Source organism: Anopheles maculipalpis, chromosome 3RL (assembly GCF_943734695.1).
Source record: "Anopheles maculipalpis chromosome 3RL, idAnoMacuDA_375_x, whole genome shotgun sequence".
Classification (NCBI taxonomy): Eukaryota; Metazoa; Arthropoda; class Insecta; order Diptera; family Culicidae; genus Anopheles; species Anopheles maculipalpis.
In genome coordinates, this window is record NC_064872.1 from 72,791,785 (window position 1) to 72,805,903 (window position 14,119).

The 14,119-nt window shown below is 46.3% G+C and overlaps 6 protein-coding genes across 6 annotated transcripts; 3 read left to right on the forward strand and 3 right to left on the reverse strand.

Moving 5' to 3' along the window:
• Positions 1-662: 662 nt before the first annotated feature.
• LOC126562439 (uncharacterized) lies at positions 663-1,897 on the reverse strand. The gene is made up of 2 exons (XM_050218951.1): positions 1,048-1,897; positions 663-976 (listed from the first exon to the last, which is right to left on the reverse strand). The coding sequence occupies exons 1-2, from the start codon at positions 1,895-1,897 to the stop codon at positions 663-665; spliced, it is 1,164 nt and encodes a 387-aa protein (XP_050074908.1).
• A 2,318-nt stretch (positions 1,898-4,215) lies between these two features.
• LOC126562478 (major royal jelly protein 2-like) lies at positions 4,216-5,630 on the forward strand. Its single transcript, XM_050218993.1, has 3 exons — positions 4,216-4,611; positions 4,813-5,009; positions 5,077-5,630. The coding sequence occupies exons 1-3, from the start codon at positions 4,216-4,218 to the stop codon at positions 5,627-5,629; spliced, it is 1,146 nt and encodes a 381-aa protein (XP_050074950.1). The 3' UTR covers position 5,630.
• A 778-nt stretch (positions 5,631-6,408) lies between these two features.
• LOC126563286 (ribonuclease P/MRP protein subunit POP5) lies at positions 6,409-6,997 on the reverse strand. Its single transcript, XM_050219916.1, has 3 exons — positions 6,978-6,997; positions 6,654-6,894; positions 6,409-6,585 (listed from the first exon to the last, which is right to left on the reverse strand). The coding sequence occupies exons 1-3, from the start codon at positions 6,995-6,997 to the stop codon at positions 6,409-6,411; spliced, it is 438 nt and encodes a 145-aa protein (XP_050075873.1).
• Positions 6,998-7,637: 640 nt separating this feature from the next.
• LOC126563609 (FGGY carbohydrate kinase domain-containing protein) lies at positions 7,638-9,747 on the forward strand. Its single transcript, XM_050220254.1, has 4 exons — positions 7,638-7,823; positions 8,137-9,240; positions 9,310-9,528; positions 9,600-9,747. Exons 1-4 carry the CDS (start codon positions 7,638-7,640, stop codon positions 9,744-9,746), a joined length of 1,656 nt encoding a protein of 551 aa, XP_050076211.1. The 3' UTR covers position 9,747.
• Positions 9,748-9,915: 168 nt separating this feature from the next.
• LOC126562555 (mitochondrial E3 ubiquitin protein ligase 1) lies at positions 9,916-11,164 on the reverse strand. Its single transcript, XM_050219100.1, has 3 exons — positions 10,994-11,164; positions 10,738-10,907; positions 9,916-10,664 (listed from the first exon to the last, which is right to left on the reverse strand). The coding sequence occupies exons 1-3, from the start codon at positions 11,096-11,098 to the stop codon at positions 9,920-9,922; spliced, it is 1,020 nt and encodes a 339-aa protein (XP_050075057.1). The 5' UTR covers positions 11,099-11,164; the 3' UTR covers positions 9,916-9,919.
• A 1,117-nt stretch (positions 11,165-12,281) lies between these two features.
• LOC126562871 (ubiquitin-conjugating enzyme E2 J2) lies at positions 12,282-13,128 on the forward strand. The gene is made up of 2 exons (XM_050219466.1): positions 12,282-12,370; positions 12,455-13,128. Exons 1-2 carry the CDS (start codon positions 12,301-12,303, stop codon positions 13,126-13,128), a joined length of 744 nt encoding a protein of 247 aa, XP_050075423.1. The 5' UTR covers positions 12,282-12,300.
• Positions 13,129-14,119: the final 991 nt, after the last annotated feature.

The following is a 14,119-nucleotide window of genomic DNA, read 5'->3' on the forward strand; positions in this document are numbered from 1 at the left end:
ATTGTTGTGAAACACTATGAAAGACTTCACTCACATAGTAAAGACCTTTCTTACCTTCGGTGATCAAATTTATCCTACGTCTTGGTTAAAGCATAGTTGGGAAAGGTTCTTCCGTTAAGGTTTGCTCTGGAGTCAACTCCTTCGAGACCGCACGAGTTGTGAGATATATCGTGGTCCTCTATGACAACGAGCCTTGAATCAATCGAGTGGAGGATGCATACGCTCTTGGCGTGTTTGAGCGTTGCATCCTGACATTCTGACGGTGGGGAGAAGGTGATGCGATGGCTGGCAATGGTGGACCGTGCCATGCCGCGACGACGCGCTCTATAGCGTGCAGGCCAACGAAGGAGATAAAGAGGGTGTTTGTTTGATAGATCGCGGATCACAAATTTTGCGTAAGACGGTTAAAGCGATTATGGTAATAGTTGAACCTTTTACATTTTTATTAACTAGCATATATCTGGCAGTATTTTCGGAGTCTTACATTTTGCCGTCCTTTCACCGTGCGGTACGGCGGTTTGGCAGGCTTTTCATCGTTTTATTTAGTCCCTACTATCTCTCTGCATATCACATGTTTGTTGCTCTAGACGGCATGACCGTCCCACGGTGACCAACTAATAAATTACATTCGTTGTAATATTACACCGATACACGACCCATTTTTACGAACCTCCATGACACTTGCAGCTTCCATCGAGGATGGAAATTTGATGGAGCGTACCACAGCCAGCATGATCCTTCACGTAGCTTGGGAAATCGCTTTCCAGCACCAGGAGACGGTTAAGATTGAGATCTGGGAACACGTGGGTTGCGTACAGGCCGAGCACGCTCTTGTACACCAGCTTAAAGTTGGTCTTTTTGTAGCAACTGTTGGTGTTCCAGTAGTAGATGTTCGATTCACCTTCCTCCCGGAAGAACACACCGGGACCACCGTCCGTTCCGAGGAACACCGGTACGTGTGGTTTCTCACCAATGTCTATTGAGATGGAAGTTTTTAAATAATTGCCAACAGATCACTCTCTGTATTGTTCCCTTAACTCTACTTACCTATAATGTTGCCACCATGTCCCTTACGCAGATGTTCCGTCTTGATCGCAAAGAGACGATGACCGCCAAGATACGTAAAGTAAAGCCGCGTACCGTCCTTGTGCTTCGATAGGAAGATGTACAGCATGTCTCGATAGCGACAACCCATATGGACTGCCTTCGGCAGAATCACCCGATAGCCACGCCCGTTATACACATCGTATACGATGATCGCATTATTGCCCGGATCGCTCACGTACACGTAGCATCGGCCACCCTTCAGACACTCCACCTGGATGTACTGGAGGCGCGATTTTTCCGTCACAAATCGGGCCAGATTAATCGTTTTTAGCTTTTTGCCAGTTTTGCTACAATATACCACCACCTTTGGCGGGCATCGTTGCAACGGTGCACGATGCGATTGCGTTACGCCACTGTCCAGCACCCACACGTAGTCTCCGTCGCTGTACAGATCGATGGCGGACTGGAGCGCATTGCAGTTGCCTTCCTCCTGCTCGTTCCAGCACGGGAACGGTTCGAACTTGACGTCACAACCCTTCTTGGTGGCGTACACCTTGCTCAGCGTGATCGGATTACTGCTTTTGTAGCGCGGGAAAACGCACAGCGTGTGTTTGCCGGCACGCTGGCAACGCATCGCGATCAGATCACGCGGCGTGTACTTGCCGGTGCTGGTAATGAGCCGTTTGGTGGTGGGACATGGCCACACAATACGTCCACCTTCCCAGGTGTAAATCGTCCGGGTGCAGTTATCCGACGAGTTGCAGGAACCTTTGTCGGCGATTGCTCCGGAGCAGTAGGCGATCAGCACGAGAATGATCGGCACCAAGCCGATATTTACTGTGGACCTCATATCGGCCAAAACTACGTCAAAAACTGCACTTTTTAATGTTAAGATAGAGTGGCGTTGATCCCTGCACTATCTAGAGACACACGAAGCGTTCAAAAACCCCGACTCTAACTGCAGCGCCCTACACCCGACTGTTCTTCCGACAATCCGGTACGTAACGTTTTATAGCCTTACCATCGCTTCAGTGTCGGCAGTGCCCCAGACCTAGGTTACGCACAGTCTTTGCCCGGTGCCAGGTAACATTCAATGTTAAGGCCCAAAACGATGGTCACGGTTTTGTGATAGCTTCGACGCCCTTGTGGATGGTTCGTGTTGTTGTCTGTTTTTTGTTTTATGTTTTCAAATAGTTGTCGCAGCCGACTACCCCCATCGCCGTGGGTTGTGACGCCAACATGTGTCCAGCCAGGGTGAGAGGAGTTCATTTGGTAAACTGTGCACAATTACAGTTTTTTTCAGGGGGCGAAAGAAAACGTGTGAAATTCGTACACTTGGTAAAAGTTGAGAATTTCTGACAAACACACACGAAGAACTGACCATCATTACTGGCACGTACTACTGTGGAGAGTGTCGTCATTAGTTAACCCGGGAACCCGGGAGAAGGTGGACCAAGTGGTAGAAATTTGTTATGATGCCTCGGAAGCGATCGGTGTTGCTTACTACCCGGAACTTCCAACACGAAAACTTTACCGAGACCTTCAAGAGACATTTCGATGTCGAGTAGCTTGCTATTACTGTTACGTGTCTAAAGCACGTTCGGTACTACAACCGTTGGAAGGTTGTAGATATTTCCTGCTCTGCTACTGGTTACTTCCATGTTTTTTGGGAATCAAAAAGTGGAACTACTTTTATTCCTGATAGGATGATTTGCTCCAATTAAGAGAACAATTGGTTATATTGTCATACTTTCTTCCTGACATTAGCATACTGACCAGTTTAAGTTCGAGTCAACTGAGTTACAGTTATTAAGGACTCGGGGATATAAATTGGAATACTTCCAGACACCTGCTAAGGCAGCATGTGACTCCAATGACTCCAATCCTGTCTTTATGAAGAATATGTTCAGCTCGTTGAACAGAATGTTGTTGAAGATCCATAACGATCCATAATATAAAGATAAAGCCTTGCTAGATTCACCATCCAGAAATTACCCGGCGATTGCTTCTCAATTTCCGTTCCTTGCCGAACTTGAACATGCTGTCAAAGTTCAAGTCAACTGAGTTAAAGTTTCTAACGACTCGGGGATATAATTTGAGGAATGGGCTTTCAGGCAGATACTTCCTGTAGTGTCATTCTACTTTGTAGACTACGTCTTGCTTTTTAGACAGGATTTTGTTGAAGGTCTATATCGATTGTACCAAGTTGTGATGATGAGAACCCCCGCGGATATTCCTAGGTCATCGCATCTCAATTTTTATTCTTTACCGATCTCGTTCCGTCCTTAGCAAGCAGTGGACGAAATTTCTGAAAGTCCTCCTTAGACAAGATATCATTCAAAAAAGCAAATTTCCTATGACGCGGTAAGGGTTGATTGTTGATCATATTTTAAGAGTTCCTAAAAATCTTACGCTGATCTCCCCTGATTCTAGAATCTCAGAACTCTGGTAGGTTATACAAATTAGTCCTTAAAGCTCATTCACACAAGGAAAGGATGAAATGGACTGCTATAATTGATTGAAAGACTACAGTTCTCACCCGAAATCAGTGTCCAACAATCTAGCCAAAAAGGTCATGGTCAAAAAGAGATTTCAGAGCTTAGTATCGCGGTATATCACTATTCAAAAACTCCAAAATGCTCACATACACGCATCTTACGCATTTTAAGTCATACCGTCATGTGTGGTCAGATACGGGTCCTGTACGTGTGATAATCTTGGTGAAAAACAAACCCCCGAAACGCACGAATTTGTCAGTAATTTTATATGAATCACATTAAACAAGATTCTCGGTCCATTCCCTACACCTTCCTTTCCACGTGCATTTCGCTGGTACAGAGATGAGCAAAGCTGTACAATCAGCAGACAAACTTGGAGAGACAACACACACACATTCCGATGCCCAATGTCACGGGACCTTCCGAAAAGCCCGACATGTCGCGACCAAAACAGATGCCCAGGCACACGTACGGGTACACACAACACACCCCGTTGCCACTTTCGAGGACGCTCCGAAACCAAAACTAACCCGCACACAGTATAGCGTGTGGTATATATGGACTGGCCGTACGGTTACCAGCAATCAGTAACATTTCGTTTCAACAGTGACAGTGTTGCGTCTAGTGTGGCGCACGGTTTGATTCATATACACGACAGAGTGCTACCACAATGGGTTGCCACCGTACGGTAGGGCAACTGTTGGCCCTTCTCTTCGTTCTAGTAACGGTGCTGGGGAGTCACGAGGAGCATGAGTACTGTGACAAAGTTTACCGAATTAATGGCAATTCGATCGATTTTCCCTGCGATTCTACGAAAAATATCTACATCTCGACTCACCGCTACATGGCAAAAAATGTGATGCCGTTACGGTTTCAGTACGATGGTAACCGGGTGATAATAGCGCTGCCAAGGTTGCGTGCCGGCGTACCGACTACACTGGGCCAGATTGATTTGAATCGACCGAGCTGTTACGCCCACATTAAGCCGTTCCCGTGCTGGGCCTACCAGGAGGAGGGTAACTGCAATTCGCTCCAGTCCGTCATCGATCTTTACATCGATGTTAAGGTAAGGGTGCCGGAAGACAGTGGCGCAGAAATGTTAGGCTAACCGGACGTGGAAAAGTTGAGGTTCCGTTGTATCCGTGAAAAATCACAATTTTTCCGTTTGAGTTTCGCAAACAGACACGTACAAGTCGTTGTCATCGACTTCTTCTGGTTAGCCTACCGGTTGTGAATTTACTAATAGTAACTTTCTGCTTCTCCGTAGCGCATTTTGTGGGTACTTGATCACGGAATTACCAACTTCCTGGAACAACCGATCAAGCGTTGCCCGCCAAAGGTATACGCCTTCACCCTCAACAACGACAAAACGGTCAAAACTATCGATCTGTCAGAAATTGTAAAATCTAGCTCGCGTCTCCAATATCTCGTTACGGATTACAACGAATTGGGACATCCGTTTGTGTAAGTACATTAAAAAACTTACAACTTCCGAAGAGACCTAAATCCTCTGTTTCCTAACGAAAAACAGATACGTTTCCGACGGAGATGGCGCAATCATTGTGATCGATGTGAACAACAACAAGCTGTTCCGCGTGGTGCTTCCGCGCGCCATCTCGGCCGGCTGCGGTGACTCGGACGTACTCTATCTGCTGCTCATCCCGAAACCGAAGGGCCAAAGCGTGGTCATCTTTAGTTACCTTTGCGGACAGAAGGTGTACTCGATCAAGTCGGAACATCTGCGCAGCGGTAAGGGATCGAGTGCGATCGTTGAGATGGGTACGAAGAGAAAGCACTCGGTACTGCTGGGAACAGACGGGGGCAAGGGTGTGGTGCTGCGGTATCGTAGCGAAGCGGAACTCTACCTTTGGGACACCGATCAACCGTACAGGGAGTGTAACTTTGAGCTGATACAGAATGCGGACGAATGTCGACTGTCGACGCACGTTAGCGTGGGCAAGAACGAGCATTTGCTTTCGATGTCGTCCAACTTGAGCGATTTCCTTAACAATACGTGTGGTGTTGGTGGAGCTTCGAGCCGATTGAAATACGTTTGCAAGGAGTGTGATGACGATTGCTACTAAAGGGAGTACTTTAAATTGCGTGTGTAAAGTGGAAGAGAAGAGGTTTAATTTTACTGGACACTGACACTGGACTCGAAAACCCTGACCCGTGCGCCCCGCTGCTGTGGCTCGCCAAACTGGTGGATTCTGTGATATGTGAGCGTACCCCCCACTGACTTTCTATAGACCTAGAGGACTGTAACTGACCCGAACGTTGCTTTTAAAAATACCTCTTCCTATCGTCTGGGTACTGGGTGAATAATTTATTCACTAACACAAACGCTCAGCCTAATAAAGATATTTGATTAATAAAAATCTCTAGCACAATTTCCCTCAGTGACGAAACAGCATCCAATCCTATTCTAGTTCTAGCTCCGATGGTCTTACCTACGCGCCTCTAAATCCAGAATTTCCTGCGACAATACCACTATCACTGATAATATAGTGGTCTTTGCCTTCACTAATTTAAAACCTTCTTTCTCATCTGGTTCTGGTTCTGGTCCTGGTCCTGGTCCTGGTCCTGTTTCCGTACCATGGGTCCGTGGTTGTCTTGATTACGGCTTGCATTATCTGGCCGCCTAACTACTTCATCTGCTATGGATCGATTTTAAGGGTGTTCAGCGAAAGAACGCCCTTCGTAAAACCATCACAAACCTCCCTCAGCTACTGCTTCCTCTGCTTAACACAATTTAGTTCTAACGCTTTATATTGGTAAGCCCAAGAGGCAGACATTAATTGATTAATAAAATAGTAATAATAATAAACAAAACCCAGCAACCCACACCTCTCACGGCGTGGTGTTACAGTTTCGCCATTTTGGTCACATCGGCAATCAACTGCTGTTTCTGCATCTCCCCCCGATAGTTGCCGATAGTTTTGTTAATGTAACGCTGCTGATATTTTATAATAAATTTCTGACACTGCTTCACAGTAGCTCCCACGTAGAGGATGCGATATCGGGCCATCTGTGTGCCGGCCTGGAGTGTGGAGTGTTAGTGGAAAGGAAAGTCTAGTGATAGAATAAGAAGGGAAGGTCAATACTTACGGTAGTAATTAAAGGTAAAATGCTGGTGATAAACCGATGCGGTCCGTGCCTCGATTGTATTATGCAAAGGTGCGTTTTGTCATTAAAATAAACTACGCGCAGGTGCAACATACTCGCTATTCCAAACTCGCCGTAATATCGTTCCACCTGTCCGCAGAGCTGATGGTACATGGTAGTGGATGAGATGGCCACAGATTCGTCGGCTGGTTTGTCGTTGCATCGCACTTGCACCAAAATGTACCTGTGGGACGAAAAAAGCATCGAATAAAACACGGGGGCTTGAAATTAACTCAAATGGTAGAGCCACCTGTGGTGGTACCTTACCTTTCTTTAATTCGAACCATTCTAACTTATTTTAATAGTAAACTAATGTTCTAATGATAACTTTTGCTTAAACATCAAGCTAATTTGCGGTGGAACGGAAAACGTGCTTTTGAATGAAAACAAACGGGGGAGTTGTTGTTTTGATTGCTTGCTGTCAAACGATTTTTCATGCAGCCGCGGTGCTAGTGCTCGAATGCAGCTTTGTAATTGGAAAATCGAGCAGATTAGAATTTTTGAAAAAATGAAAGGCGGGAAAATGCTCTCAACACGTGTTTACTTATTGTGAGTGGTTTTTTTTTAAACACATATTGATGTAAAATACAATTTACTGACACTAGTACAATTATTTTTACACTACAATTCCATTCCCTGAGTCACCCTGTTGTAATCGAACTTAAGCTTTATCAACAAATAATAACATACCCGCCAACACTCTCCACACACATACCGGCGGCTTTGGAAAGAAGTAACCACGATGCCAACCTCGAGGTCAATTGGAGCGCGAGCTTGCCTCTCAGTATACGTCCAGACTTCCGCGTAGTTGGGATCCGTTTTCACACAGCACCCGGACAGCAAGTGTTTTTTTTGCGAGGGAGAATAGAGATATTTAAAAAAGGGAAAGGTGAAAGTCGCTGCATCACTGTGTCCGTCTAGCATAGCATGGCCAGTCCAGCTTATCTGGTTGGGGTTGATGTGGGCACGGGCAGTGCTAGGGCCGCTCTCGTAACCAGCAAAGGTGAAGTGGTCCAGACCTGCGTACGGCCCATCCGGACCTGGAACACTCAGCCCAATTATTACGAACAATCGTCGGACGATATTTGGACAGCGGTTTGCGAGTGTGTCAAGGTGATCTACTGGCGTTTAAGTTAAGCGAGAGTACTCCAAATAAGCACACACACACACACTGAGGCAGAGTTGTTTGATGACGCGCGTTTATGGCTGTCCGCTTTGAGAGCGATTGTTTGGATGGAAGTTATAGCATTTTATGATTAGGTTAATAGTATAGCACGCTGATAGAAAACCCGATGGGGGAGAGGTTACTCCAGACGAGATAAGCAATGCGTTTTATGACATCGGGTTGAGAGAGAGAGAACAACAGGAGGCATTGCGATTGAATAGCCTTTTAAACTCTGCATAATGTCCGTTGAAATCGTTACAGAATGTTACAACGGGTTACGCGAAAGATCTCGTCAAAGGAATTGGTTTCGATGCGACCTGCTCCCTCGTGGTCCTTGATGTGGAAATGCAACCACTAACGGTTAGCCCATCGTCACAGGATAACCAACGCAACATCATTCTCTGGATGGATCACCGTGCAGAGGAGGAAGCACGCTTCATAAACGGGACACACCACAAAATGCTCAACTACGTCGGTGGCACTATATCGCTCGAGATGGAAGTGCCAAAGTTGTTGTGGCTTAAGCGTCACATGCACGGCGAAGTGTGGACCAAAGTCGGTGCGTTTTTCGATCTACCCGATTACTTAACGTTCCGTGCAACGGGCGTCGATCATCGTTCGATTTGTTCCGCCGTTTGTAAGTGGAACTATGATGCGGAGAATCGAAGATGGTCGGAAGATTTCCTACAGGCGGTTGGATTGGGTGAAGATTTGCGTGGTGACAGTTGGAAACTTATCGGCCGGCAAGTACTAACACCTGGGACACCAATCGAAGGTGGACTTTCGCCAAAAGCCGCCCAAGAACTTGGCTTGAATCCTGGCACAGCAGTTGCTAGTTCGATGATAGACGCGCATGCTGGTGCGCTGGCATTACTCGGATGTCAGAGTCCCGATGGTTCTGGAGATGCGCGTAAGCTAACCTCGAAGTTGGCCATCATATGTGGAACATCCTCTTGCCATATGAGCCTCACCAAGGACCCGGTATTAGCGCCAGGAATATGGGGACCGTACAAGCATGCCATCATACCGGATCTGTACCTGAACGAGGCGGGCCAGAGTGCTACGGGTGTGTTGATGGATTACATGCTCGAAACACATCCGTCTTACGAACAGTTGCAGAAGGACCATGGCTCTAATGGGAAGATTTATGCCTTTCTTAACGGATTCTTGCAAGAATTGGCTAAGAAGCAGGGTGTAGATTCACTTCACCGACTTACGATCGATCTGCACATATGGCCAGACTTCCATGGTAATCGATCTCCACTGGCTGATCCCAATCTTAAGGGAATGATATCCGGGCTGACAATGACAAAGGACGTTCAAAGCCTAGCCTTGATCTATCTGGCGCTCATGCAAGCGCTAGCGGTAAGTTCACTGATTCGTGGGGGCTTTTGGTGACCTTTCGCCTGCCAACTTTTTCCTATTTAATTTCAGTACGGTACGCGTCACATTCTACAAGTGCTGGAGACATCGGGACGTGAGCCTATTACTTCGATACTGCTTTGCGGTGGACTTAGCAAAAATACTCTTTTTGTTCAAACACATGCGGACATTTGTTCCGTGCCGGTTTTGCTTCCCAGTGAACCGGAAGCGGTCCTGTTGGGGTCCGCTATGATGGGAGCTTACGCGGCCGGTCTTTACAATAGCTTGGAGGTTTGTACAAACAACGAGCCCTTACTGGAGACTTTTTTTATAGACGTTTGTTGATATTTTTTCTTGTACAGACGGCAGCAGCGGGCATGGGTGGAAGTGCAACCGTGATGAAGCCAGACTTGAGCGACAGTAATCGTGACTACCACGAGCGAAAGTATCACGTTTTCCAGCGGATGTACCTCGACCAGCGTGGCTACGAACGTATAATGAAAGGATAATGGTTAAAATGCTAAACCATGCCTAGCTTCCATGGGCAATCTAATCGATCAATCTTTTCGATTATATCCTTCACCTTGCTTAACGCTTAATCTACCATAAATTAAGCAAATACCACCAAACTGCTTAAAAGAGAAAACATGGGAGTAATTACAGTAAAAAAGCAAACATACATTTACGAAATAAAAGCCGCTGCCTTTTGTTCAATGACCGCACGGCACACCGGACAGTGTAGGCTGATTTTCTGTGCACAATTTTCACACAAGCACACGTGACCACACGGCAGACAGATCACTTCCTTCGGGTTCACGATACACACGACACACAGCTGATCCTCGCTTATCACGGCCGAACGCATTCGGGCCCGGCGCGTTGCACGGGATTGTTCCAACTGTTTGCGCAGTTTATCCTCTTCCCATTCTTGCTTTTTGCGCTTGTAAATCTTTCTCGTAATTAGTCCGATCAGTACGGCCGATATCGTACCGGTCAGGATTACCTTCAGCAGCGTGGAAGACTTGGCCTCCTCGAGACGCTTTAAGAGTGTGCTTTTGGTGGCGGTGGTAAGAAACATGGGCGAACCGTTTGACGGTGGATGTAGCCGGACGCCGGTATCGTCCAGCTCGAGCTCACCGACGGCCGTGATGAAGCTACCGTCGCGCAGCATCTCTTCCGTCGTTTGCAGGCCTTTTTGCCGTACACCCGAAAACAGTCCGAACAGATGGTCGAACACGGTCAGGGAAGATGGTTCATAGTTTTCGTACACCGTGTCCATATCTAAGAGTTCCGCCGAGAGACCGCTGATGATTTCTACCCCGTGTTTGCCATTGACAAGCTTGAACGGTGTTTCGTTTGCCGACACGTGAATGATTTGTTTTTCCTCCTGCCAAAAGCCAAACATTGCGCGTGCCACACGATGCTCGCTAAAAAAGGGGAGTTAGAAATGAAATGAATGTTGCACGAGAAGTGATACACTAGAGTCTTCTGGCCGCTTACGTTAAGGTCATCGTCTGCAGCACTCCGGTAACCGAAGGGGACATGGCACTCCGCAGTGCAGTCCCGATCGGTGTGACACTGCCCCGTATAACAGCATATTCGAGCTTCCGTTCTGGTTCGTTGCGAAGCCGATCGGACAGCTGGTCGTCGATTGGAAGTTGGGGTGCATCCTGAAACAAACAACAAAAACGTTTTAGTGTGTGACATAATCCTAGGTTGTTTGCCCCAACCATCGTAGAGGCTAGCCCATGCTCACCTTCAGCGCACGACAATTTTTCCTAAGCTTATAGTATTGATTGGTACACACCACCAGCACTAAGAGATCGATGCCTAGCAGTACCGCTTCTTGCAGGTATTCCATTTAATGTGCAGTGAGTGTGTGTTACTTAGAAACTTTGCAGTTTCCTCACATTTTGCCCGGTGAATACTTTTTGTTGGTTTGTTTTGCTTTTGCTCGGTGAAAAATCTACCACAGTAGTAATATAAATATGTCAAAATTGTACAGCGACGTTTCGCCAACAGTCACTTGGATGCTAGATTTAGAAAAACAAATCTGTGAAAAGGGATTGCTTGTGCGTGTGTTGTAAAATCATCAACAAAATATTAAGAATTTCTCACGCAATATGTTATCACCTTGAAATTAGTAAGAACGTAACGGATAGAAACAACGAAAAAGTATGATAAAATCCGGTTCCTCTCTTGCAGACATCCCGTACGAACCCCAATGGATGGTGTGTTTTGCACACTCTGTCAAATTGTTTTGATGTTTTTCCAATCGCAGAAGGTGTTATTTTTTCTCTTGTGATTCGAGGAATGTGTAATTCGCTTTGCGACGAATAAACTGTAACTTCCTATCCCCGTTTCCCGTCAAGTGCACTTGACCGTTTCCGTGTGTGATTAGCTTGCATTTCGTTGCCTTTGTCAAATCGAAGAATATCGGTAAATTATCGCCAGCCGAATTCATAGAGGGAGGAGGACAAACGCGGTGTTAACTCACAGATGCTTAGCGCTGACGTGTAGTAAAGCTACCTCTCGATGCATCTGGTGATTAGTTTTTCGTTTTGTGTACATTTGCAGGCAGAAAGAGTTGTGCGATCTACCCAATCGTACGCCACTTGGTTGGCTGGATCGAAAGAAAGTGAGAAAACAATCGAGTGATAAAGAATGCTCCGTCTGTAGAGGAAGGTGTCTTTTATCGTTAGCTTCCGGAAGTGCAGAGGTTGTAATTTTAGGAGCAGAACGATCCTATTTCTACGGGTAACAGCCGTAACACAACGTTCGTCGCAGAAGTGGGGGAAACAACCCTATAAAAGAAACATTCATCGTTGTAGGTTGTGTGGTGTCTACCCGCAGAGAAACACAAACACGCATCGGACGGCGCGAGTGACGGGTCTTACTAGTGTTGACAACAGTTGAGAGAGCATTTGTTGAAAATAAGTGAAAAAGGTGTTTGTCGCCCCACCATTTCAAGCCGCACCGTCACCATTACGATACCAGCTGTGGAGCTGTAGTAGAAACAAAAAAAAACACACACACACTCTACACACACCAAGTGCCACGACGATGACGAACCAAAAACAGACTGCCACTTGCCGGCTAAAACAGGACTATATGCGACTGAAGCGAGATCCAGGTAAGATGGGAGATTTGCGAGCACAATTGACTTCCCATTTTTCCCTTATTTAATACCTCCTTTTCCATTCTACCCCTCCCATAGTACCGTACATAACAGCCGAACCGCTGCCTTCGAACATCCTCGAATGGCACTACGTAATCAAGGGTCCGGAAGATTCGCTATACTACGGTGGCTACTACCACGGGACGTTGCTTTTCACCAAGGAGTTCCCCTTCAAGCCACCCTCCATCTACATGATCACCCCTAACGGACGCTTCAAAACCAACAAACGGCTCTGTTTAAGCATATCGGACTTCCATCCGGACACCTGGAACCCGGCCTGGTCCGTCGCCACCATCCTGACCGGCCTGCTAAGCTTCATGCTCGAAACGACCCCGACGATGGGCTCGTGCGAAACGACCCCGTACGAAAAGCGACGCTATGCCCAACAGTCGCTCGAGTTTAACATGAAAAATGAAGTGTTCCAAGAGCTGTTCCCCGAGATTTGTGAGGAAATTACCGAAAGGTTGCAAACGATTGAGGAACAACGGAAGCAGGCGGCTGCCACCGCTGCCGAAGAGGGTAGCGGAGGTAAGGAAGCGGCCACGGGTGAATCGGAAACGGCGGACGGAAGCGTATTCGTTGCCGGGCGGTCGGGTGGTGGTGGAGACGATAGTAACATTTGGCATTCGCTTTACACCAACCTGATAGTGCTGGTAGGATTCGTAGTGTTTGCGCTCATAGTGCATTATGTTATTAAAAGCATGAACATTTAATAATGTTCTCAAGGCGAGGTGTGTCCTACCAGGGCACCGGTAGGACGTTGAGCTTCAATCACACTACTACAAACACTAAGAACGTAACACAAAACCAGCAAATAATCCTCCAAGAGGAATGTCTAGTTTACAAAAAATGTAATCGTAAAGAGAACGAGAGAGAGAGAGAGAGAGAGAGAGAGAGAGAAAAAAAAAAAGAAAACAAACCACAACCCAGTAGGATAACATGAATAATGTCGGAAAATAGGCGGTGGACAACCAGCGGTGGTCCATGGCTACTGCATATAAAAAAAAGTGCATACCAAATTTGCTTTGTTAAAAGAAGGTTAATAATATCAATTTGAACCGAAAACCCCAACCTTTAGCGTAGAGCAATGGAATGAACCCGAAGAAAACAGAATAATGATAAACACAATGGATGATACGAGTCAGCAGAGTAGCACCGGAAAGTAAGCTTTGCTGCAAACCATTCCCCCCCCCCCCCCCCCCAAACAATTGCATGCAAATGTTTTGCAGTAGTGTAAACAAAAGGAACTGGGGAAAGAACGGTTTGTAACGTATGCATAAGTTTATCATGATTTTTTTTCCTTCTCTTTGTTGTGGCCCACCATCCCCTTCAATGAAGATGCCATTCGTTGCCTCTCTGCCCGTTCAACGATGCTGCGATGAGTTAAATTCGTTGTACGGACGATTATACAACTATATTAAACACTGCGGATACACACACACACACACACACACACACACACACACCGACATGCATATAAAATACAAATAAATAAAAAAAAAATACCATTAGTACCATTAGCCGGATATGCAATTGGTGACGAGAGAACACGAGTGAATGGTACGTAATGTTAAGGGGCTGTTTACGGTGCGCGGCTGTGCTCATTTAAAGAAAAAAAAAAATCAAAAAGCAAACAAAAAGCTCTAATAAAGGTATTTGTATTGATCGTTCGTTTCGATCGCTACAGATGAGACACATCACGTG